General features: G+C 41.3%; 1 protein-coding gene across 3 annotated transcripts in view; it reads left to right on the top strand.

Annotated features, from left to right (window-relative positions):
* SWAP70 (switching B cell complex subunit SWAP70) overlaps window positions 1-23782 on the top strand; it is a 76906-nt gene extending 53124 nt beyond the window's left edge. For all 3 annotated transcript variants that reach the window (XM_032427089.1, XM_032427088.1, XM_032427090.1), the window contains 9 exons: window positions 42-269; window positions 2765-2911; window positions 4059-4167; window positions 6498-6679; window positions 15706-15813; window positions 17354-17520; window positions 21028-21226; window positions 22216-22312; window positions 22646-23782. In XM_032427089.1, the coding sequence (XP_032282980.1) occupies window positions 42-269; window positions 2765-2911; window positions 4059-4167; window positions 6498-6679; window positions 15706-15813; window positions 17354-17520; window positions 21028-21226; window positions 22216-22312; window positions 22646-22752 (1344 nt within the window). In that variant the 3' untranslated portion in view covers window positions 22753-23782. The remainder of the gene's footprint in view (window positions 1-41; window positions 270-2764; window positions 2912-4058; window positions 4168-6497; window positions 6680-15705; window positions 15814-17353; window positions 17521-21027; window positions 21227-22215; window positions 22313-22645) is intronic.

Genomic DNA, 23782 nt, shown 5'->3' with positions numbered 1-23782 from the left:
TTTGACTAGGAATTAATACTTTTACATTTTTCTTTTTACAGATTGAATACTTGCTTAAGAAACTTACAGAAGTTATGGGAGGAGGTTGGCAGCAAGAACAGTTTGAACATTATAAAATCAACTTTGATGACAGTAAAGATGGCCTTTCTGTGTGGGAACTGATTGAGCTTATTGGAAATGGACAGTTCAGCAAAGGCATGGATCGGCAGACCGTGTCCATGGCGATTAATGAAGTCTTTAATGAGCTTATATTAGATGTGTTGAAACAGGTAAGAGTGCTGTCTCCTCACCTTTAGAATTTGACATGTTTGAAATAAGATATTTTCATCGGGTATAAGTCATTTATACTTTTACACTGATTTAGAACAGGAATGAAGTTTCTTATTTTCCCAGTCTTGTATTAGGCTTTAATTTAAAAAAAAATACTGGTACAATTTTGAAGTACACTTAAGCATTGGGAAATTACTATTTTGAAAGAACTGTTTAAATGACCCCATTTTTAACTATTTTTAAAGTACTTTCATGTCGTATACAGCCATATTTATTGATCTGAAAGATCCTCATGGCATATCGTTCAGAGAAAAAAACAGGTTGTTGAACAGGAAGTATCTTGCAACCCCTTTCATGAAATGTCATACACGTTTGTAGGGCTATCTGGAAGGATGGTCACCAAAGTGTTAAAAGTGATTGCCTCTGGATTGTGGGATTTCTGTAAATTTTATTTTCTTCTTTATTCCTTTCTTGTTATTGGACTTACTACTTTATAGGATTCTATACATGAATGTATGTATATGATTATATATTTTTATAAAATCAGAAAAATACCCTTACTTTTGGGAGAAAATACCTTTATTTAGCAAAATTGCATTTATCTTATTAGATTATGACCTGCATAGCATATGATATACATATGGGAAGCTTAATGCTTGTTAAATAGAATTTATTTATTTTTTAGTGGATCTTTCAGATTTCTTAATTATTATACTGAATAATAGCTCCAAGTTGGGGTTTCCTTACCTTGGTCCTTTATTAACTAAGCAGATGATGTTGTTGTCTTTGCTCTTTTTCCCTAATTGAGCCCATCAATAAACATTAATTGAGGTTCATTTGTGTAGGTTTTTAGTGCTAAAAAGAAGTGTGAGACATGGTCTCTGTCTAAAGACTTCTAGGCCCACCAGGATGGCAGGATAATTGGACTACAGATGAATTTCAGTATGAGATAGGTTTTATTTAAATGTCCAAGGATTAGGAAACTGAACAAGTATATGATTAGAACCTGACATAATAATCAAATGATACAGCAAGGTAATAAATATTTAATGATATATAGTCTACTCTAGGCTATTAGCACTTACACATTTAATATTTAAAATGTTAGCTATTCTTGGGGCTCCTGGGTGGCTCAGTCAGTTAAGCATCTGGCTCTTGGTTTTGGCTCAGGTCATGATCTTGGGGTGGTGAGATTGGGGTGGTGAGATTGAGCCCCACGTTGGGCTCTGTGCTCCGTTGGGATTCTCTCTCCCTCTTCCCACCCTCTGCCCACCCTCTCGCACGCGTGAGCAGTCTCTCTCTCAAATAAATCTTAAAAAAAAAAGTCAGCTATTCTCAAACAACCCTGAAAGGCTTGGCCTATAATAATGTGTCATTTTGCTTAAGTAAAGATATGAATTATACACCTTTGTGACTGATATGTGGGAGGAAGTATAGGCCTAGAAGTGTGAGTGTAGAAGCTACATTTAGAAGCCAGAATCCTAGCTGCTAGTTCCTTTTCTGTTCATCTGGAGCAGAATTCTTCCTCCAGAATAGTGAGTGAGAGGTCAGGTAGAAGGGTAGGTTGGTGCCAGAAGGTGATTGGTTAAAAGATATATTTGACCAAGTTTAGCATTTTCATTGATTGAGGTTTTAAATTACTGATAATCACTATCAGGGTTTTGTGTGTGTATGTGTTTTAATCAGAATAGACAGGGTAGTATAGTGAACTCTCATATACCATTCATCCAGCCCCAGTAACCACCAACACATGGTTGATCCTACCCTTCCTACTTTTTCCTCTCCTGTATCTTGAAACAATCCCAGACATTTCTTTCTTTTTTTTTTTTTTTTTAAGATTTTATTTATTTGTCAGAGAGGGAGAGTGAGAGAGAGCAAGCACAAGAGGGGGAGCGGCAGGCAGAGGGAGAAGCAGGCTCCCTGCTGAGCAGGGAGCCCAATGCGGGACTTGACTGAGCCACCTTGGCATCCCCCAGACATTTCATTTTATCTATAAATATTTCCGTAGGTATCCCTAAAAGATAAGGAATTTTAGGGGCACCTGGATGGCTCAGTCTGTTAAGTGTCCAACTCTTGATTTCGGCTCAGGTCATGATCTCAGGGTCATGAGATTGAGCCCCATGTCAGGCTCCGTGCTGGGTGTGGAGCCTGCTTAAGACTCTCTCCCCCTCTCTTTAAGAAAAAAAAAAAAAAAAGGAATTAAAAAAGATCACAATGATTTTAGCACCAGGAGTTCTAAGACTACGTATATAGCATTGGGGGATGGAGAGTGGGGTGGACTTTTGTCTCTGCAGGTCCAGAATTATGTGTAAACTTTTGTATGCATGTATTTGCATGTATTTGACTGGGTTTAGTACCCCTGACCTTCGTAGGTCCTCAGTGGGTTCGTGATCCACAAAGGTCAAGAACCACTTATACTCATGTATTCAAGGAAGAGATATTAGCTCTAATAAGTAAAAGGCCAGGCATTTATATTAGACTTAATCTTTCATAGGGTTACATGATGAAAAAAGGCCATAGACGGAAAAACTGGACTGAACGCTGGTTTGTACTAAAACCCAACATAATTTCTTATTATGTGAGTGAGGATCTGAAGGATAAGAAAGGAGACATTCTCTTGGATGAAAACTGCTGTGTGGAGGTAAGCCTCTTGTTACGTCTTTCTGATGCTGCCCCCTGCTGCTCAAGTCTTTTTATCTTGCTTCTAGGCTTTAGAACCTTAAAATAATCTTAAAATTAACATTTCTAAAATAGTATAGGCATACAGTTACCAGACTTTCTGAACCAAAAACTGAAGATACCTGACAAAAGTTTTTTGTAACGTGAATTTATTTTCTGTCTCATGAACAAAGTATAGGGATTAAGTCAGATTTATTTGAACATTTAAGGAAACATTTATTGAATAAAATGGAGTTATAAAAAAGAAAGCCAAAAAATATTCAGGAAGATAGTGTTTGAAATCATGAATATATGGGGAAATCTGGGCCATTTTGAGTACAGTAAATAAAACTAAAGAAAATACGAGCATTATCTTTGAATATTTTAGGTGACTTTCAGGACACCTTATTCATTGCTATTAATTCTGTAAAGAAGTGAAGTCTTCAAGAAACCTACATTTTGAGTTTTTAATTTATATCTGAACTATCATCACATCTGTATTTGATGAAGAACATGTAAAATACCTAAAATCTTGCTCATAAATGACAGTGTATTTTGATGGATGAAATAGTGTACATATATTGATGTCTCAGGGTGTGCACTGCCTACTAAGGGGTCTTCTTAGATTCAGCTAAACATGGAGACTCACGAGATTACCATAGAACATACCAGTCTACTTAAGGATATAGGACAGGAGCCACAGCTTGCTAGCAATACCAGCCCAAGTGCAAAGAGAGTGGATTTGCATCAGGTGAATGTGGGAATCACCCTGGCTTAGTAGCCTCATAGCGCATTGGAGTCAATACCTGTTGTAACAACGTGGATATACCTTCCAGGGTTCCTGTAAGGGGTGTGCTCACATTCAAGAGTCACTGTGCTCAGGAAGCCAAAGCATGGTGTCCCCATCAGGTGTTGGTGGTTCTCACAGTCCAGATGAAATATACTAATCAGGGGTCATTGTTACCATAGGTAATGTTGCCTAGAGAATAGCATTTTGTAAATCAGAAATATGCTCTTATAGATATTTTTCATTGACATTGAATTTCAGCCAGATTTGTATAAATAATTCAGATTAAATTTAAATGCTTAAAAATAAAATTTTTAAAAACCAATTTTGCTTTCTGTGTTAGTCCTTGCCTGACAAAGATGGGAAGAAATGCCTTTTTCTCATAAAATGTTTTGATAAGACCTTTGAAATCAGTGCCTCAGATAAGAAGAAGAAACAGGAGTGGATTCAGGGTAAGGCAGTTTTTATTATTTGTCATGATATAACTTGAGAGCTCTGACTTTGTATTTTTAATCTCATTAAAGATACTAAGGCATTGTTCCCTCATTGTAGTTATTTCTGCATGCAGCATAATAACTAAAAGAAAAACAAATTGAGAGGAGTTCCCAAATTTTTCATCAGTTTCATTTGCATAATGAACTTGTGGGAAAATTATAAACTGGACATTTTAAGTTTTATTTACTTTTACTATTTAAAGAGAATGGAATTTCCCCTTTTAAGGACTGAAGAATTTTGAAGTGACCATCTTGAATTTTTAGTAATACTGAAAACAAAAGAGGAATAATGCAATCACTTTTGAATATTTCCAGTAATTTTTAAGATCTGTTATTTTCACAAGAAATCACTAGTTTCAAATAATTATTTCAAGAACATAAACTTTTGATTTAATAACTTTTAAACTGATTATTCTAAAATTAGTAAAGAATGAAACACTACGTATGAGTTTTTTTTTTTAATCATGAAAGTTCAGGGCTTCTGAATATGATATTCTTAGATATAAGTAAAATTATGTTATACTGAAAATTGTGGTCATTTTGATGTGGCTTAAGATTTTGAAGCAAGTGCACCTAGGTTTGAATCCTCTTTCCTGGGTCACTTGAATTGAATTATGAATTTTGTAGCTGTTTTTCCTCTTCTGTAGAATGGGGATAATAATAGTACCTACCTCTCAGGGCACCTGGGTGGCTCATTTGGTTAAGCATCTGTCTTCGGCTCAGGTCATGATCTCAGGGTCCTGGAATCAAGCCCCGCATCGGGCTCCTTGCTCAGCGGGGAGCCTGCTTCTCCCTCTCCTCCCTGCTCATGCTCTGTCTCACTACTTCTCTCTCGAATAAATAAAAAAAAATTTTTTTTAAAGACTTTATTTATTTATTTGACAGAGACACAGCGAGAGAGGGAACACAAGCAGGGGGAGTGGGAGAGGGAGAAGCAGGCTTCCCGCTGAGCAGGGAGCCCGATGCGGGGCTCGATCCCAGGACCCTGGGATCATGACCTGAGCCGAAGGCAGATGCTTAACAACTGAGCCACCCAGTCACCCCTCGAATAAATAAAATCTTAAAAAAAGATAGTACCTACCTCTCAAGGTTTTTGTGATTAGATAATGAAGATATACTTGCACATTTTAAAAATGGCACATCATTGCAAAAATGTGATAGATTGTAGACAACCTAAATGTCCATTAATTGCAAAATGGTTGAATAAATGATAGAAGAAACACAATGGGGTTCTGTACAGTACTTATGTATAATGCTTTATTTATTCATTTATTTATTTATTTTAAAAGATTTTATTTATTTATTTGAGAGAGAGTGTGTGTGAGCCAGAGCATGAGCAGGGGGGAGGGAGAAGCAGACTCCCGGCTGAACAGGGAGCCCAGTTAGGGCTCGATCCCAGGACCCTGGGATCATGACCTGAGCTGAAGGCAAACGCTTAACTGACTGAGCCACCCAGGTGCCCTGTATAATGCTTTATATACTGACATGGAAAGCTCTCCAAGATATAGTAAGTGAAAAAAACGAAGGCTCAGAAGAGTGTATTATGTCAAAAGAAGGTGGAGGATGTATATACATACTTATTTGTATATGCTTAAAATATCTCTGGAAAAGACAAGAAACTGTTAGCATTAGTTGGTAGTGGAGAGGAGAAGCCAGTACTTGGGCATAGGAGCAGGAGGGAGACTTTTCCCGTATGTCTTTTCATGCTTTTGAATTTGAACAATGTGAAAGTAATAGCTGTCAAAAAATTAAAATTAATTCAAATAATCAGGAAGATACATAAAAATTAGATAATGCATGTAAAGGTATACATATAGCAAGTATTCAATAAATGGTAGCTACTCTTACCATCTCAGGAAGGAAGTGTATAAGGATATGGTTTCAGAAGGCATAGATAAAGGCAGGCTAAACCCAGCATGTAGCAAATCAGATATTAAGAAGTTTGAATCTCAACTCTTACTATGTCTTATTCTTATTTGGCCTTTTGAGAAATACAGAGAAGGGAATTGAAAGTGTTGTAAGTTCTTCAAATGTGTGTGATATTCCCGAATCAAGTATCTATTTAAGCACAGATATGCAGTTCTGGAATTTTGGAGCTGGAAGGGACTCCAGAGATCACATTTAGAGATGAGGAGACTGATGCTGCAGGTTACGACTTACGCAAGGTCACACCACTACTTAATGGCAGAATCAGAATCTACACTGGGTCTCTGGTTTTCTTCCCAGTATGCCATCTGCATACGAAGAATAAACAGTCTGTCCCTTTTTCTGTCCTGTGCCTTTTATAGCCATTCATTCTACTATCCATCTGTTGAAGTTGGGCAGCCCCCCACCACATAAAGAAGCCCGCCAGCGTCGGAAAGAACTCCGGAAGAAGCTGCTGGCTGAACAAGAGGAGCTGGAGCGACAGATGAAGGAGCTCCAGGCTGCCAACGAAAACAAGCAGCAGGAGCTGGAGACCGTGAGGAAGGTGGGAATGGACACTGGGCTGGGGGAGGGCTCTCTCTTTCACTGTAGGAGCCCAGCTACCTTACTTACAAGCTCTGGGCCTACCAAGACCAGCTGCATGCAGTTTTAGAGAGATGTTTTGGTAAATTGTTTTCTCAGGAAGTGGATCTAGATTACTGAGTGAGACATCCTGGTTTTCCCAGCCTTGGAAGTATGAGGGTCTCAGGTCAGCAAGGCATTTCATTGACCGGAAAAGAACATTTATAAGAATGGTGAGCACAGTTGAATTTTGTCAGATAAAGATGAGAAATTTTATTCCCCTAAGGATGTCAAGGTCATTTTTGGTGACCTGGGCAGGGTGTGTTGCTTTTTTAGTTTTTCCGTTCTTAGCTCCCATCTTTACTCCTGAATACCCTTAGTATAGAGCTAGGGGTCTCACTGTTCAGAGTCAAAGATACAGTCTGGGTCAGTTTCTCCTTCCATCTCTGGGCTAGGAGGTCAAGTACCGTAGATTGTATAGGATAATTGACATTCATTGGGAAACCTTGTTGCTCAGTTGAATCATGATTCTGGGGGTGGTAGTCGGTCTTCGGTGTCTGGGTACCATCCTTATTTGGGATTGATTGAGCCTGTCTGCCTTGAGTCAGTGAGCACCTGCTAACTACAAGATCTAAGACCCTTTTGTGTCTGCTCTGTAGCACCTTTGCCCTGGAGTGTGGGAGGTGCTCACAGTATAAGCCCCCACATTCCTGGTGGGGTTCTCCCTTTGCAGTCCATGGAAATGGCACACTTTGTGCTGACATCCTCTGAGTAGACTCAAAGAATTTTCTAATACTTTTATAACCTTAGGAATTATGTGGGCATACGATATTAGAAACAGTTTTTCCTATCCAGCATACTACTTTCTTTTCTTTTTTTTAAAATTTTTTATTTAAATTCAATTTAGTTAACATACAGTATATTATTAGTTTCAGTATATTATTAGTTAACATACAGTATATTATTAGTTTCTATATGTTATTAACATACAGTATATTATTAGTTTCAGTATATTATTAGTTTCAGTTATTATTAGTATATTATTAGTGATTCCTCAGTTGCATATAATACCCAGTGCTCATTATATCATATGACCTCCTTAATGCCCATCACCCAATAACCACATCCCCCCACTCACCTCCTCTCCAGCAACCCTGTTTGTTTCCTGTGGTTAAGAGTCTCATGATTTGCCTCCCTCTCTGTTTTCATCTTATTTTATTTTTCCTTCCCTTCCTCTATGTTTATCTATTTTCTTTCTTAAATTCCACCTATGAGTGAAATCATATGGTGTTTGTCTTTCTCTGACCTATTTTGCTTAGCATAATACCCTCCAGTTCCATCCATGTCGTTGCAGATGTCAAGATTTCATTCTTTTTAATGGCTGAGTATATATATATACCACATCTTTATCCATTCATCTGTCAGTGGGCTCTTTCCGTATTTTGGCTATTGTGGACATTGCTGCTATAAACATTGGGGTGCGTGTGCCCCTTCAAATCACTGTTTGTATCCTTTGGATAAATACCTAGGAGTGCAATTGCTGGAGGGTAGTTCTACTTTTAACTTTTTGAGGAACCTCCATACTGTTTTCCAGAGTGTATACCTACTTTCTAAAAGCAGCTCCTCAGGTCTTGTTGCTCTTCCTCCTGAATCACTCTTGCATCTTGCCTTTCTGCTGTAATACATTTTCTTTAAAAACTCCCTTAATAGGCTAGGATGAGCACCTGTGGTATGTGATCACTGCTTCCTTCATCCACTGTACACATGGCAGTAGTGGGTGTTTTAAGAATGGGGTGGGAATCTGGGCTTGTTGTCCTTCTTTCATAATTTTTAAAAATTATGCAAGAGGTCCTACAGAAGAGAGTATGAAAGAGTGTATACAAAGCATCATAAAGTGAATACTCCTGAAACTACTACCCAAGTTAGGATAGAGTATTGCCAATACTTGAAAGTTCTGGTGTCCTTTTTTCTTTTGTTTTAATTTTTTAGTAGTTTACAAACAGTAAGATTCATGGTTTATGTATGGTTGTATGAGTTTTTACATGTATCTAGATTCTTGTAATTAGCACAGACAGAATGCAGAACAATTCTAATGCTCCAAAGAATTTCCTCACACTGCCCTCTGTACTCAGATTGTCCACTAATCCCTAACCCCCAGCAACCACTGATCTATTCTCTGTTCCTATATTTTTGCCTTTTCCAAATTGTCATATAAATGGAATTGCACAGTATATAAGTTTTCAAGACTGGGTTCTTTGACTTAGCATCATGCATTTGAGATTCATCTATCTGGCATCTTTTTGAACCTTTAGACTCTTTTAAACTCTGCCTCCCATGAGCATGTAGATGGCCTGTTCTGCTTTGTGTGAATGTATGCCCAGAGCCGACAAGGCCTAGGCCGAACTAGACAGCTTTCCTCCTACCTAGTTTTACAGACTATTTAAGCAACTGATTTGGGATTTGACAAGTGTTGAGAAATTATTATAGATCCCTTAAAAATCTTTATTTTTCTTTTTCTTGTTAAGAAATAAAATTCATCCCAATTTTTCATTAAAGCATATTTAGAAAAAAACTGCTTAGATGAAGCTTTTAATCACCTGGAATTCTATAACATTTGTGGGTTTTGTAAGACTTGATTGGCCTCATTTAATTTGGAAGAAGGAACAAGAAATCATGTGGTTTTTGTAAAAATACATATCTTTAAAGGGATTACCCACATATTTTTTTTTGAAAAAAGACTTTATTTTTGTAGAGCACTTTTAGGTTCACAATAAAATTGAAAGGAAGATACGGAGATTTCCCATATAACTCAGTGTCAACACACGCAGTCTCTCTTGGTATCAGCATCCCCTTCCAGAGTGGTACACTTGTTAAAATTGATGAATCTACACGACACTCATAGCACCCAAAGTCCATAGTTTACCTTAAGGTTCATGCTTGGTGTTTTGCATTCTATGGGTTTGGACAAATGTATAATGACATGTATTTACCATTACAGTATCATTCAGGCTTATTTTCACTTCCTTAAAAGTCCTCTGTGCTCTACCTATTCATCCCCCTCCTCTCCCAAATAACTTTTATTTCTACTTTGGTTTCTTTAAAAAAAAATCTAATCTTTTGTATAGGTAATATAATCATATGGTTCAAAAATTTAAATTATATAAAAGAATAAATCCCACTTGATCATGGTGTATGATCCTTTTAATGTATAGTTGAATTTGGTTTGCTAATATTTTATTGAGGATTTTTGCATCTATGTTCATCAGGGATACTAGCCCCTAATTTTTCTTTTCTTGTGTCTGGTTTTGGTATAAGGGTAACACTGGCCTCATGAGTTTGGAGGAATTCCCTCCTCTTCTGTTTTTGTTTTTGTTTTTTTTTTTGGAAAAGTTTGAGAAGAACAGATATTCTTCTTTGAATGTGTGGTAGAATTCACTAGTGAAGCTGTCTGGTCCTGGACTTTTGTTTGTTGGGAGGTTTTTGATTACTGATTGAATCTCCTAGTAATCAAAGTGGTTTTATGTTTTTAGGAATCTATAAATTTCTTCTAGGTTGTCTGATTTGTTGGTGTATAATTGTTCATAATAGTCTCTTATGATCCTTTGTATTTTTGTAGTATCCTTTGTAACATCTCTTTCATTTATTATTTGAGTCCTCTTTTTTCTTTGGTGAGTCTAACTAAAGGCTTGTCAATTTATCTTTTCTAAGAACGAGTTTAGTTTCATTGATCTTCTCTTGTCTTTTGGTCTCTTTTATTTACTTCTCCAATCTTTGTTACTTCCTTCCTTCTACTAACTTTGGGCTTCATTTTTTTCTTTTTCTGGTTCCTTGAGTGTAAAGTTAGGTCATTTGAGACTTTTGTTTCTTTCTTAATTTCTTTCTTTCCTTTTTTTTTTTTAAAGATTTACTTATTTATTTGAGAGAGAGCGAGTCTGAGCAGGGGGGTAGGGAGAGCGGAACGAGAATCCCAAGCAGACTCTGTGCTGAGCGCAGAGCCTGATGCAGGGCTTGATGCCATGACCCTGAGATCGTGACCTGAGCCAAAAACAAGAGTTGGATGCTTAACTGACTGTGCCACCCAGGTGCCCCTGAGACTTTTGTTTCTTGAGGTAGGCATTTATAGCTAAGAACTTCAGTCTTAGAACTGCTTTTGCTGCATCCTGCAAATTTTGGTACATTATATTTCCACTTTTGTTTGTCTCAAAGTATTTTCTGTTTCTCTTTTGACCCATTGGTTGTTCAGCAGTATGTTGTTTAATCTCCACAAATTGTGAATTTTCTGGTTTTCTTTGTGGAGTTGCTAGTTTCATATGATTGTGGTTGAAAAGATGCTTGATACGATTTCAGTCCTCAAATTTATTAAGACTTGTTTTGTGGCCCAACATGTGATCTTCCTGGAAAATGTTCCATGTGTACTTGAGAAGAATATGTATTCTGTTGCTTTTGTATGGAACGTTTTATATATATCATTAAGCCCATCTGGTCTAATGTGTTGTTTAAGGACCATGTTTCCTTATTGATTTTCTGTCTGGATGATATATCCATTGATGTAAGTGGGCTATTAAAGTCCCCTACTATTATTGTATTGCTGAATATTTCTCCTTGTAGGTCTGTTAATTGCTTTATATATTTAGATGCTCCTGTGCTGATGTTTAAATGTTATAAATGCTATATCTTCTTGTTGGATTGACCCCTTTATCATTATAAAACACCCATCTTTGCCTCTTATTACAGGCTTTGTTTTAAAGTCTGTTTGATATAAGTATAGGTATTCTAGCTTTCTTTGATTTCCATTTGCATTGAATATCTTTTTCCATTCCTTCACTTTCAGTCTGTGTGTGTCCTTACATTTAACTGAGTCTCTTGTAGGCAGCATATAGACAGGTCTTTTTTTTTTTTTTTAAATAATGAGAATTAATTTTAAGTAAAATTTTATTGAGATGTAATTCATATAGCATAAAATTACCATTTTAAAGTATACAATTCAGTGGATTGGGGCCTTTTTTTTAAAAAAAAATCTATTCAGCTACTCTGTCTTTTGATTGGAGAGTTTAGTCCATTTACATTTAAAGTTAATATTGGTATGTACTTGTTGCCATTTTGTTAATTGTTTTCTGGCTGTTTTTGTATTTCTTCTGTTCCTTTCTTCTTCTCTTTCCTCCTTTATGGTTTGATGACTTTCTTTAGTGCTATGCTTATATTTCTTTCTCTTTCGCATATTTAAAATAGTTTTTTGCTTTGTGATTACCATGAAGCTTACACAACTTATACATGTAACACAATTTTAAGTTGATAACTTAAGTTTGATCCCATTTTAAAGCTCAACATTTGTATTTTCCCCTCCCCAACATTTTATGCTTTTGATATCATATTTCACATTTTTAAATTGTGTTTATCTACAAATCAGTATGATACAACCACATTATAAAAATGAAGGATAAGAATTAAATGATCATCTCAATAGTTGCAGAAAAACGTTTGACAAAATTTGACTTTGATTTAAAAACTCTCAACAAAGCAGGTATGGAGAGACTGGATCTCACCATAGTAAATGCCATGCAAAGCCCCTAGCTAACATACTCAGTGGTGGAAAATTGAAAGCTTTTTCTCTAAGATCAGGAATAAGACAAAGATGCCTAGTCTCATCACTTTTATTCAACATAGTGTTTGAAGTCCTAGCCAGAGCAATTAGACAAGAAAAAGGAAGAAAAGACATCCAAATCGGAAGGTAAGAAGTAAAATTGTCACTATTTGCAGATGACATGATATTATATATAGAGAAAACTGTTAGAACTAATAAATTCAATAAAATTACAGGATAAAAGAACAATACACAAAAATCTGTTGTTTCTATACACTAATAATGGACTATCAGAAAGAGAAATTAAGAGAACAATTCCAGGGGCACCTGGGAGGCTTACTCAGTTAAGCGTCTGCCTTCAGCTCAGGTCATGATCCCAGGGTCCTGGGACTGAGACCTGCATCAGGCTCCCTGTTCAGTGGGGAGCCTGCTTCTCCCTCTGCCCCTGCTTGTGTTGTCTCTCTCGCTGGCTCTCTCTCTCTCTCAAATAACTAAATAACTAACTAAATAAATAAATAAATAAAAATTAAAAAAAAAAAAAAAAGAAAAACAATGCCAGTCCCCTCTTGATGAACATTTGGTTTGTTTTTAATCTTTTGATTAAATAGGCAATACTGCAGGGAACTATTTTGGACCTGTGTCATTTTATACACATTCTAATTTAGCTATAGAATTAATTCTCAGAAGTGGGATTGCTGGAGCAGAGTATATACACCTGTAATTATGAAATCCAGGCTGATGCAACAGCTGCTATTTCAAATCTTGCTATTCGCTGTACCAGAGGACTAAGTGTTCAGTGGTTTGGCAATTAAGTATTCCAGCTAGAAGTGTCACACTTCCCTTCTATTTTCAATACTTTGCCCAGAACTAGTCATGTTTCTGTCGAGAAGTCAGCTGTCAGTCTTACTGGTGTTTTCTTGTGTGTGATCAGTCATTTTTCTTCTGTTGCTTTCAGGATTTTCTTTTTGTCTTTGTCTTTCTACAGTTTTATTATGATGTGTGTGGGTGTGTATCTCTTTGGGTTATCCTAGAGTTTGTTGAATTCTTGGATGTATAGATTAATGTTTTCCATCAGATTGGGAAAGTTTTCGGCCATTATTTCTTTAAACACTTTTTCTATTCCTTTGTCTCTTTCCTCTTCTGAAATTCTGAGATCAAGCTGAGATCGAGTCGGACACTTAACTGACTGAGCCACCCAGGCATCCCCTTCTGCCCATTTTTTAATTGATTATTATTTTTTTTAGTGTTGAGTTCTATCAGTTTTTATATATTTTAGATACTAACCCCTTATCAGATTTATCATTTGCAAATATTTTATCCCATTCAGTAGGCGGCCTTTTAGTTTTGTGGATTGTTTCCTTTGCTGTGCAGAAGCTTTTTATTTTGATGTAGTCCAATAGTTTATTTTTGCTTTTGTCTTCCTTGCCTCAGGAGACATATCTAGAAAAATGCTGCTACAGCTGATGTCAGAGAAATTACTATCTGTGCTCTCTTCTAGGATTTTTATGGTTTCAGGTCTCACATTTAGGTCTTTCATCCATTTTGAATTTATTTTTGTCTATGGTGTAAGAAAGTGGTCTAGTTTCATTCTTTTGCATGTAGCTGTCCAGTTTTCCCAACACCATTTGTTGAAGAGATTCTCTTTTTCCCATTACATATTCCTGCCTCCTTTGTCGTAGACTACTTGACCATATAATTGTGGGTTTGTGTGTTTATTTCTGGATTTTCTATTCTGTTCCATTGATCTATGTGTCTGTTTTTGTGCCAGTACCATACTGATTTGATTACTACAGCTTTGTATGGTATATCTTGAAATCTGGAATTGTAATACCTCCAGTTTTGTTCTTCCTTTTCAAAATTGCTTTGGCTCTTTGGGGTCTTTTGTGGTTCCATACAAATGTTAGGATTATTTGTTCTAGTTCTGTGAAAAATGCTGTTGATATTTTGATAGAGATTACATTAAATCTGTAGATTGCTTTGGGTGGTATGGACATTTTAACAATGTTTGTTCTTCCAACCCATGAGCATGAAATATCTTTCCATTTGGAAAACTGGACATTTTAGACAATATATTGTAGTAACTCTGGATATGGATTTCTTCCCTCCCCTGAGGGCTTGTTGTTGTTTGCTTGTTCATTTGTTCAGTGACTTGGCTGGGCTATTTCAGTGAAGTCTGTTTTCTTCACACTGTAAAGCTTCTGACTGTCTTCTTCGGAGGCACAGCCTTGGACATGCACACAGTACCCTGGGGTGACCATGATGTTAGCAGGGTTCTCTTTGTGTGTCTCTGTTTCTGATCTCCCTGTTAAGCTGTCTACTTCTGTTGGTATCCTATCCAGCTGTTAGAGCTCTATGGTTTTCAACAATGGCATGGGGCCTAAATTGCTCCTCAGTCTGATATTATTTAAATTCAAGCCCACATGTAGTCTTTGAGACTTGTTCCTAGTACATGAGGGCTTTGCTGTCTGTGTTTCTCTCTGTCAAATTTCTGGCTGGTCTGTGGTTTAGTTTGTTGGTCTCATGGAACAATGAGCTGCCTCTTAATTCCTTAAAATCTCCATTGTTTTCAAGAGCATCATTAAGTTTGAACTTCCTCACCCTGTGTTTTAAATGACATCATTTCTTTTGGGGAGAACTTCAGATCTTGCCTGTCTGCCTGGGCAAACCTCTGTGCCAGGGCTCTGGAGCTGGTGGCAGAAACAAGTGGTCTACTTCCCTTGGTGGGATACTCCTGCTCTGTGAGCCTATCACGAGGTGGAGGTGGTAGCCTCTGGTCTTATAGTCTTGCCTCTCCTGGTGTGGAACCTCTGCTGTACGGGTGATTGGGGCAAGGGTGATCGTGTCTACTAATCGCAGCCTGTCATCCCTGAGGTAGAACTTCCACTCTGAGTGGGTGCAGGGTGGAGGAAAGAGTCTCAGACCTCTCAATCACTCTTGCTTGGAATAGAGTTTCTGCAGCAAGGAGCTGGGAAGAATGAGAATGCTAGCGGCTGTCCTTCCTGGGGGCGTACTGTGGCTAGACTATGAGCTGAGGAAAGAGGGAGCCCTGTGTTCTTGGTTTCATTACCAGGAGTAGAACTTTGTTCTTACTGACATTGGGGGGCGGGGGGAAGGAGGGCACACTATGGCTCAGATGCCATAGACTCACTGTTCTTACGAAGATTGGGTAGATTTTTCTTGGATAAATGTTCTCTATTTGCTGTATGCTCTTAGGATAATTTCCAGAGACTTTAAATGGTGGTTTTGGGGTTTTTTTGGAAATTATTTTCACCAGTTATGGGTGTTTTGCTGGGGGAATGGGTCCATGGAGTTCCTCATTGCCACCTCTGATAAGTCAAGCTCTGGTAAAAGTTTTAAGGAATAATGTGTGAGATGATATCCACTCTAATATTTACTGCTTTTCTATGGGTGGGGTTTTGATTGGGTAGAAACTGGAAGAAGCAGCGTCTCGCGCAGCAGAAGAAGAAAAGAAACGTCTTCAGACTCAAGTGGAACTACAGGCCAGGTTCAGCACAGAGTTGGAGCGAGAGAAGCTTGTGAGTGCTGCACAGCTGGGAACCTGGGAACGCTGCTGCATTCGCTCACAGAGCCAGTCTGGCTGAAGGGGAAGGGGCCAAGGCCTGGGAGGCTGGAGTGAGGCCATCTTGTCAGCTGGGCTATGCTTCTGACTTGCAGTGGGCTCAGGGAAGTTCTGTGTTTCTTCATTCAGTATGGCTTTATTGAGCACCTTCTCTGTGCGAGGTACTATGCCAAGGATATAAAGGTAAAAGACATAAACCTTGCTTTCAGGACCCCTGAATAGAAATTCATGGAATGGGGTGATAAGTACTGTGGTTAGGGTGACTGTATGTCTTGGTTTGCTGGGATAGTCCTTGCCATCCTGTTATAATTATTAACAGCATTCCTTTTCCTTCTCAAAGAGCCCTGGCTTGGAAAATAAATAGCTATGGAAAAAGTAAGCATGGGTTCCATGACATTTCTCTTCTGTAATGAGCAAAGTGGGAGGTTCTGAAGTCATGAGAACATATGAATTCTGGTCTGCTCCTCTTAGCAGCTCTAATTCATCTTAGAGGTTCCCATCCCCCAAGACCCCCAAGAGCCAGGTTGCTGTAGGTGGTTAGCTAGTTCATTGGAACACAGGTCTTATGCGGAGCTGTAATTGCGGCAGACTACTGAGCCCAGTGCCTATTAAATAGACGCTCGTGACATTTTTTAGTAACTTTTGGTTGCTGGGGTCAAAACAGACAACTTCATGTTAGGAGAGAAAAGAACACAGGCAGGCAGATGTGGGGGGAAGGAGCGCTGCACTCACAGCCAGGAGATCTGGGTTCTTTCCTCTCTGCTCCTGCTTTTGAGCATGAGTTTTCTCTTTACATTGGAGGCGTTGTCATGTGATCTCTCATGACTCTTACGAGGATGAAGTGAGCAGTGAGAATATTTTATAAACCGCAGACACATATGCTAATGTGTGTGCTATTACATTTAGATGTCCTTGTCTTTCAGTTTTTAAGGCAGAGATTCAAAACTGTTTAATACAGAAAGAAGAACCCATATACTTGTTAGGGTGCTAACTTGGGTGCTTGAGGCCCCCCAGGGCTGGATATGCCCCAGGAAGGGAGAAGAGGGGTGAGGAGGCAGCCAGGTAAGAGGAGTCGTCGCTGGCTGCCGGTCCGTCATCCCTTTCCCCTTTGTTTTAACCCCCTGGCTGTTCTGACTGGACAGAGGTTCATTCCTTTTAGAGAAGACTGTGGGTAAAGAGGTTGTGGCTTTATAATAGAAAGGAATTTAAAGAGAAATTATTCAGGGAAACAGTATTTTCTTGACTTAAATCTTAAAGTGTGGAGTGGAAGGGATGGAGCGCTCCCAGGGCAGGAATACAGCATGAGGGTTGTAGTCTGTGTCCGTGGACTCTGGGTGTGGTGCTCTCCTTCCTCCAACCTCAGTTCTGGGAGCGCGGGATGGGGCCCTGCCCACCCTGCTGGGCTGCGGCCATCGTTCAGGATGGAGGAGCAGTGGGAGACTTTCCCTGAGGGTGAACGTCAGCTGGAGTTTAACGTGACCCTTTTATACCATCAGATCAGACAGCAGATGGAAGAACAGGTTGCCCAGAAGTCCTCTGAACTGGAGCAGTATTTGCAGCGAGTCCGGGAGCTGGAAGACATGTACCTAAAACTGCAGGAGGCCCTTGAGGATGAGAGACAGGCCCGGCAAGATGAGGAGACCGTGCGGAAGCTTCAGGCCAGGTGCCAAATGCGTTTGTGTCCCTTGCCTTTATGTGCTTAGCTTGGGCAAATGTCGTTTCTAGGAATGACTAATGTTCTGGTGAAGAGGGACGAGTGTCTGCCAGATTGGAGAGACCCTGGAGGCTTGGCTGGCCAACTTGTTTATTCTCAATCTAGGGCCCTGGAGGACGCTGGCTTCTGGGGCTCTAGACAGGCCTTCCATCTATGTTAGAGCAGGCAGGTGGCCAGGTGTGAACACAGGCGTGAACCAAGGCTGAGCGGCCCAGCCACAGCACAGACCAGGCTGTGGGGCGAGTCCCCTGAGGATGCCACGGAGGTCAGCATTGGCACCATGTGTTGGTAGTCACCATGGCTTCTGCTGTCACTCAGCACTGGATGTTGCCACCCCCAGCAAGATAATTCTCCACTGTCTCTGCTCCTTTGTGTTGGTTGCTTCAGAGTCAGAGTTTCAGAGCTAGTTGCTTCCTTGTGCATCTGCTTAGCCAAGCCCAGTTCAGGCTCCCACTGTGCCCTGGCCGCCAGAGGGCAGGAGGGCAGGGGTCCGGCCTGTGGCTTATGTAGTGGGAGATGGGCCCTGCTTCCCATGCAGACACCTACTGTGGCGGATTCCTTGGACACATGAAGGGGATTCAGACCGGGCAGCCTGAACACCGCAAATGTCCATTCCCCTTCCATACTCTTACCACTAGGATGAGGAAACAGACCTTTCCAGTCTTGTTCAGTGTTGTTATCACCAGTGCCTAGAAAAGCACACGGAGGGTGCATCGTATATACACATGGAGTGAGTGGATAAACACTGGTCACAGCACATTTGCAGTGTTGTGTTCAGCTGTGGTTCTCATACTCCAGGAGACATCTAAGGAGGGAGTGGATGGTCCTGTGTAGAACGAGGGGTAGTGGGTGGGAGAGCTCTTCCTAGTTGAGGAAGAACTTTCTACAGATGAGGCTGCCCATAAATAAACTCAGCTGATCTGTGAAGCAGTGGGCAGCCCATGCCCCAGAGGGTTTGGGAACAGTCGGATAACCACCCTGCAGGGTGTCGTAGAGGGAGTTCTCGTAGTGGGGGCGGCTGCGGGTGGTGACATGAGGCCGTCTGGTCCGTTGCTTGCTTTAGTCCTTCTGTCGCTGGCTTTGGAAGGGCGTGCTGGTGGTCAGGCCTGGGGTTGTGTCGGGCCCCGGGCCGGCATCTAACTGCATTGTCTGTATTTTGGTTACAGGTTTGGGCTGTACGTGAGTTTATTTAAATGCCTCCGTACCTGGATATTCTTAGATAGGTAGCCTGTTACTCCAAGATGACTTTTTGGAGTCACACAAACCTTGGTGAAAATCCACTACTGCCTGTGCAACATACTTATAAACACCCTGGTTTTTATTGCTTCATCTGGAGGGATAATACCTTGCAGAATTGATGGGGGCTTAGCAGTCATGAAATCAAGGATCTAACATGTAGTAATTGTTCAATAAGTGGTATCTGGTTTATTCTGCCTTCTGTTGGCTCCTTCTTCCCTCACCTTCTTTTATTTATTTATTTATTTATTTATTTATTTATTTATTTATTTTTAATTTTATTATGTTACGTTAGTCACCATACAATACATCATTGGTTTTTGATGTGGTGATCCACGATCCATTGTTTTCATATAACACCCAATGCTCCGTGCAGTACGTGCCCTCCTTAATACCCATCACCGGGCTAACCAATCCCCCCTCCCCCCTCCCCTCTAGAACCCTGTTTCTTTCTCAGAGTCCATAGTCTCTCATGGTTCATCTCTCCCTCCTATTTCCCGCTCTTCATTTTTCCCTTCCTTCTCCTAATGTCCTCCATGTTATTCCTTATGTTCCACAAATAAGTGAAACCATATGATAATTGACTTTCTCTGCTTGATTTATTTCACTTAGCATAATCTCCTCCAGTCCCATCCATGTTGATGTAAAAGTTGGGTATTCATCCTTTCTGATGGCTGAGTAATATTCCATTGTATATATGGACCACATTTTCTTTATCCATTCGTCTGTTGAAGGGCATCTCAGCTCTTTCCACAGTTTGGCTATTGCGGACATTGCTGCTATGAACATTGGGGTGCATCTGGCCCTTCTTTTCACTACATCTGTGTCTTTGGGGTAAATACCCAGGAGTGCAATTGCTGGGTCCATAGGGTAGCTCTGTTTTTAAATTTTTGAGGAACCTCCACACTGTTTTCCAAAGTGGCTGTACCAACTTGCATTCCCACCAACAGTGTAAGAGGGTTCCCCTTTCTCCACAACCTCTCCAACATTTGTTGTTTCTTTCCCTGTCCATTTTTGCCATTCTAACTGGTGTAAGGTGGTATCTCAGTGTGGTTTTGATTTGGATTTCCCTGATGGCTAATGATGATGAACATTTTTTCATGTGTCTGTTAGCCATTTGTGTCTTCTTCAGAGAAGTATCTTTTCATATCTTCTGCCTGCTTTTTGACTGGATTATTTGTTTTTTGGGTGTTGAGTTTGAGAAGTTCTTTATAGATCTTGGATACCAGCCCTTTATCTGTAGTGTCATTTGCAAATATCCATCTCCCATTCTGTGGGTTGCCTCTTTGTTTTGTTGACTGTTTCCTTTGCTGTGCAGAAGCTTTTTATCTTGATGAAGTCCTGAAAGTTCATTTTTGCTTTTGTTTCACTAGCTTTTGGAGATGTGTCTTGAAAGAAGTTGCTGTGGCTGATGTCAAAGAGGTTACTGCCTATGTTCTCCTCTAGGATTTTGATGGATTCCTCTCTCACATTGAGATCTTTCATCCACTTTGAGTTTATCTTTGTGAATGGTGTTAGAGAATGGTCGAGTTTCATTCTTCTGCATGTGGCTGTCCAATTTTCCTAGCACCATTTATTGAAGAGACTGTCTTTTTTCCATTGCATGTTTTTTCCTGCTTTGTCAAAGATTATTTGACCATAGAGTTGAGGGTCCATATCTGGGTTCTCTATTCTGTTCCATTGGTCTGTATGTCTGTTTTTGTGCCAGTACCATGCTGTCTTCCCTCACCTTCATTAGTTTGTTAGCTTTGTCCTTGGTAATAGGTTTGTACTAGATGAAAAATGTTTTAATGTCCTAGCAACCAGGCAAATTTCCAAACTTGGCCCTCCCACCTGCCAGGTGAATGACCTGGTACGGGTCACTTAGCTTTTGTGCGTCACTTTCTTCATTGTTGAACCAAGAATGTTGATAGCACTTAAGTTTATTGTGAGGATTGATTGGGGAAATACGTTTAGCTCTTGGCTAAATACAGTTTGTGTGCATGTTAAACCTCTCATAAATGTTGTTTTTATTTTAATTTGTTTTCAACAAAGGGTGCAACAGAGAGGAGCAGGACAGGACACGTGGGTTGCCTTACCAGCTTTGTGAATATGGGCCTCTGTGGCTCCTCGTTTCTTCCTTGCGAAATGAGGGGGGTGGGTGAGATGACCTCAGGGGCCCCCGCCTCTGCCGCGGTGGGGAGCCCAGGCAGGTTTGATCCTGAGCTGCCTGTGTCGCAGGTTGCTAGAGGAAGAGTCTTCCAAGAGGGCTGACCTGGAGAAGTGGCACCTGGAGCAGCAGCAGGCCATTCAGGCGACCGAGGCGGAGAAGCAGGGGCTGGAGAGCGAGCGCGGCGCGAAGGAACGGGCCCTTCAGGAGGCCCTGGCGCAGCTGGAGCGGCTGGGGCGCGAGCGGGAACAGGCGCTGGAGCAGTACGAGGTGACCCCACGGCGCCTGCACGCGCGGCGGGCAAGCTTCAAAAACAAGCCCCTCATATAACACCCTCTGTTAACTGACTGGACTTAAAGTAAAAACTGAAACATTTAGAACTAATGGTATTTGCTTAGCTGTAAGAAGCGCTAGTAAGAAGGTGGCGTCGCTGTAAGAAGTGGTAGTTTGTACAGGTGCTGAGGTGTGACCAGGTTGAGTCCAGTCCAGAGGCACAGTAACTGGAACAGGGCCAGTTTGATATATAGGCAGTTATGAGCCATAACGAGGGGATTACCTGCTACGCAGTTAAGAAGACTCTTAGGCTGCAGCAACGGCCGGGGCAGGAAGCAGCCCGTGCCTCGGAGACTGAGGCAGGGCTCGCAGAGAGGGAACACAGCTGGGAGAGGGCCCCCCTTGCCCCTTGCCCCTTCTGCCCATGGCTGTGATCCCGACCTCCTTGGAGAGGGCATGGCCTTGGCCCCCTGGACGGCAGAAGAGCTGTGACTGGGAGGCTGTCCTCTGGGCACTGGGGTGAGCACCTGGGCCCCCCCCCCCCCCCCAGCCGCAGGAGCTGCTGAGAAGAGCGGCAGGTTCTCCGCCACTGAGCAAGGTCCAGTGGGACCTGGAAGCAAAGCCCCTTCCTCCAGTGTCCCTTCAGTGCCCTTTACTGACGAAGCTTAAGTGGTGCCAGTTGGCGAGGAGAGTTACCCGCAGTCACACGCCGGGTGGGTGGGGGGGCGCATTTGGAGCCAAGGGGTGATGCGCCGTGATGCGCACAAGGATCTCACACATTCGTGCGGAGCAGTGCAAGTTGGTCCTCTGGCTGACCTCGGGCAGGTTACTCAAGCTCTCTGCATCTGGTTTCCACATCTGTAAAACGGGGGTGGCTGGGAGGATTTCTTGGGATAACCCACAAGCATAGAGTAAGCGCCCAATCATTTCTATTTGGCTCTTAAACTCCCATTGTGTTTGCATAGTATAATCTGCTTTTGTTCCAGGGAGTTAAGAAGAAGCTGGAGATGGCAACTAGTAAGACCAAGAGCTGGAAGGACAAAGTGGCCCAGCATGAAGGATTAATTCGATTGATAGAGCCAGGTAACACGCTCCTTGAAGTAATCAGATATTTTTCCAACTTATTTTTGTTTTATTTGTGTGTTTGAATTGTGCTAAAAATCTTCGTTAGCCCAAATATATAGAAACCAAGCTGTTTAGGGTCAGTTTCTCTTGAATAACTCGCTCTGTAATAGGTAAGAAGGTGCCCTTAATTCCCTTTGCATAAGCCTTCCGGTTGTTTTGGCTGGTGTGACATTGACGGATATTCCTCAGAGGAGAAATAAAGGAGAAAGTTACTGTTTTATCTGTGGGGAAAAGCTTATGTTAACCGAAGGATATGGTACTTCCTGTATTTAATGTGTGTTTGTCCCTTAGGTTCCAAAAACCCTCACCTGATCACGAACTGGGGCCCCGCGGCTTTCACCCAGGCAGAACTGGAAGAGAGAGAGAAGAGCTGGAAGGGGAAGAAGAGCACCGAGTGAGGGAGTGAAGGGAGTGACGGGCGGCAGGGGCCCGTTGGTGCGCGGCGGCGGCGTGCGTCTGGAAAGCTCGATGCTAAAGACACAGGAACTGGCTTTGCTACTTCTAACCTTCCTCCTTCCGTGCCTCCTAGCAGGTCAACGTACTGAGGAAGCCTTCTTATTTCTCTGCCTGAAAATAAGGGCTTACCTGAAAAGAAAAAAAAGTCGACACTATCAAGCTCTTTATTTACTCTTTGAAAACTTCAGCTTCTGAAAATTCCCTTTAGCTCCCTCAGGGCCTTGTGGGAAGCAGGCCGCGCACACGCCGTGCGGGGGGGTGCCGTCAGCTGCCGCGTGTGGGGGGCGCGGGAGGGACGGGTCGGCGGCCCGGGGACGGCGCTCCTTCCTTGCCTGACGCAGGCAGCATGTGCCCTTCTCGGAGCGCAGGCTTCTGAACTAGACCGCGGGTCTGCTGGCCTGGGCGTGCCGGTGGCCAGGGAGGGACGCTTGCGACGCCTTCCCCCGCACAGCCGTCCCTGGCGGCGTGTGGCCCTTGCCCCCGCTCATGGCTTGCGGGCGGCGGTCCGCGGGTGCGGTCGTGCAGAGCTTTCTGCTCAGTGCGCTGCCGCTGACCCCAGTCGTGGCTCTGGGGCCACCTGCGCAAGGAAGCAAACACCTTCGCCCGCGGTGCTCTGGCTAAGATGGAGCCTTAGGAATCAAACACAGCACAGAGATGAACTAAGTAAATCCCATTTGGAATGATAATTTGATACTAACGGAATTCTTTCTAATATTTAAAATGGTTGCGATGGTCAACGTGCTGCCCGACCCCCTTGCTTTTACTTTTGTAGTTACTGTACAGAAAATTTCAGGAGTGTGTGAATGCTTGTCATAATCAGGCCTTTTCCTAAATATTAATAGGGATATGATCATTTATAGGAATTATACATGAAGAAAGTTTTAAAAATGTATTTTTATGATGTCCTGTGTTGAGAAGGAACAAATATTTATAATTTTCAAACATTCTTACCTAAATATTGTACAATGTAAT

The sequence above is a fragment of the Phoca vitulina genome, unplaced genomic scaffold, assembly GCF_004348235.1.
Source record: "Phoca vitulina isolate PV1807 unplaced genomic scaffold, GSC_HSeal_1.0 scaffold36, whole genome shotgun sequence".
Lineage (NCBI taxonomy): Eukaryota > Metazoa > Chordata > Mammalia > Carnivora > Phocidae > Phoca > Phoca vitulina.
This window is presented reverse-complemented; position numbering and strand designations above follow the sequence as displayed.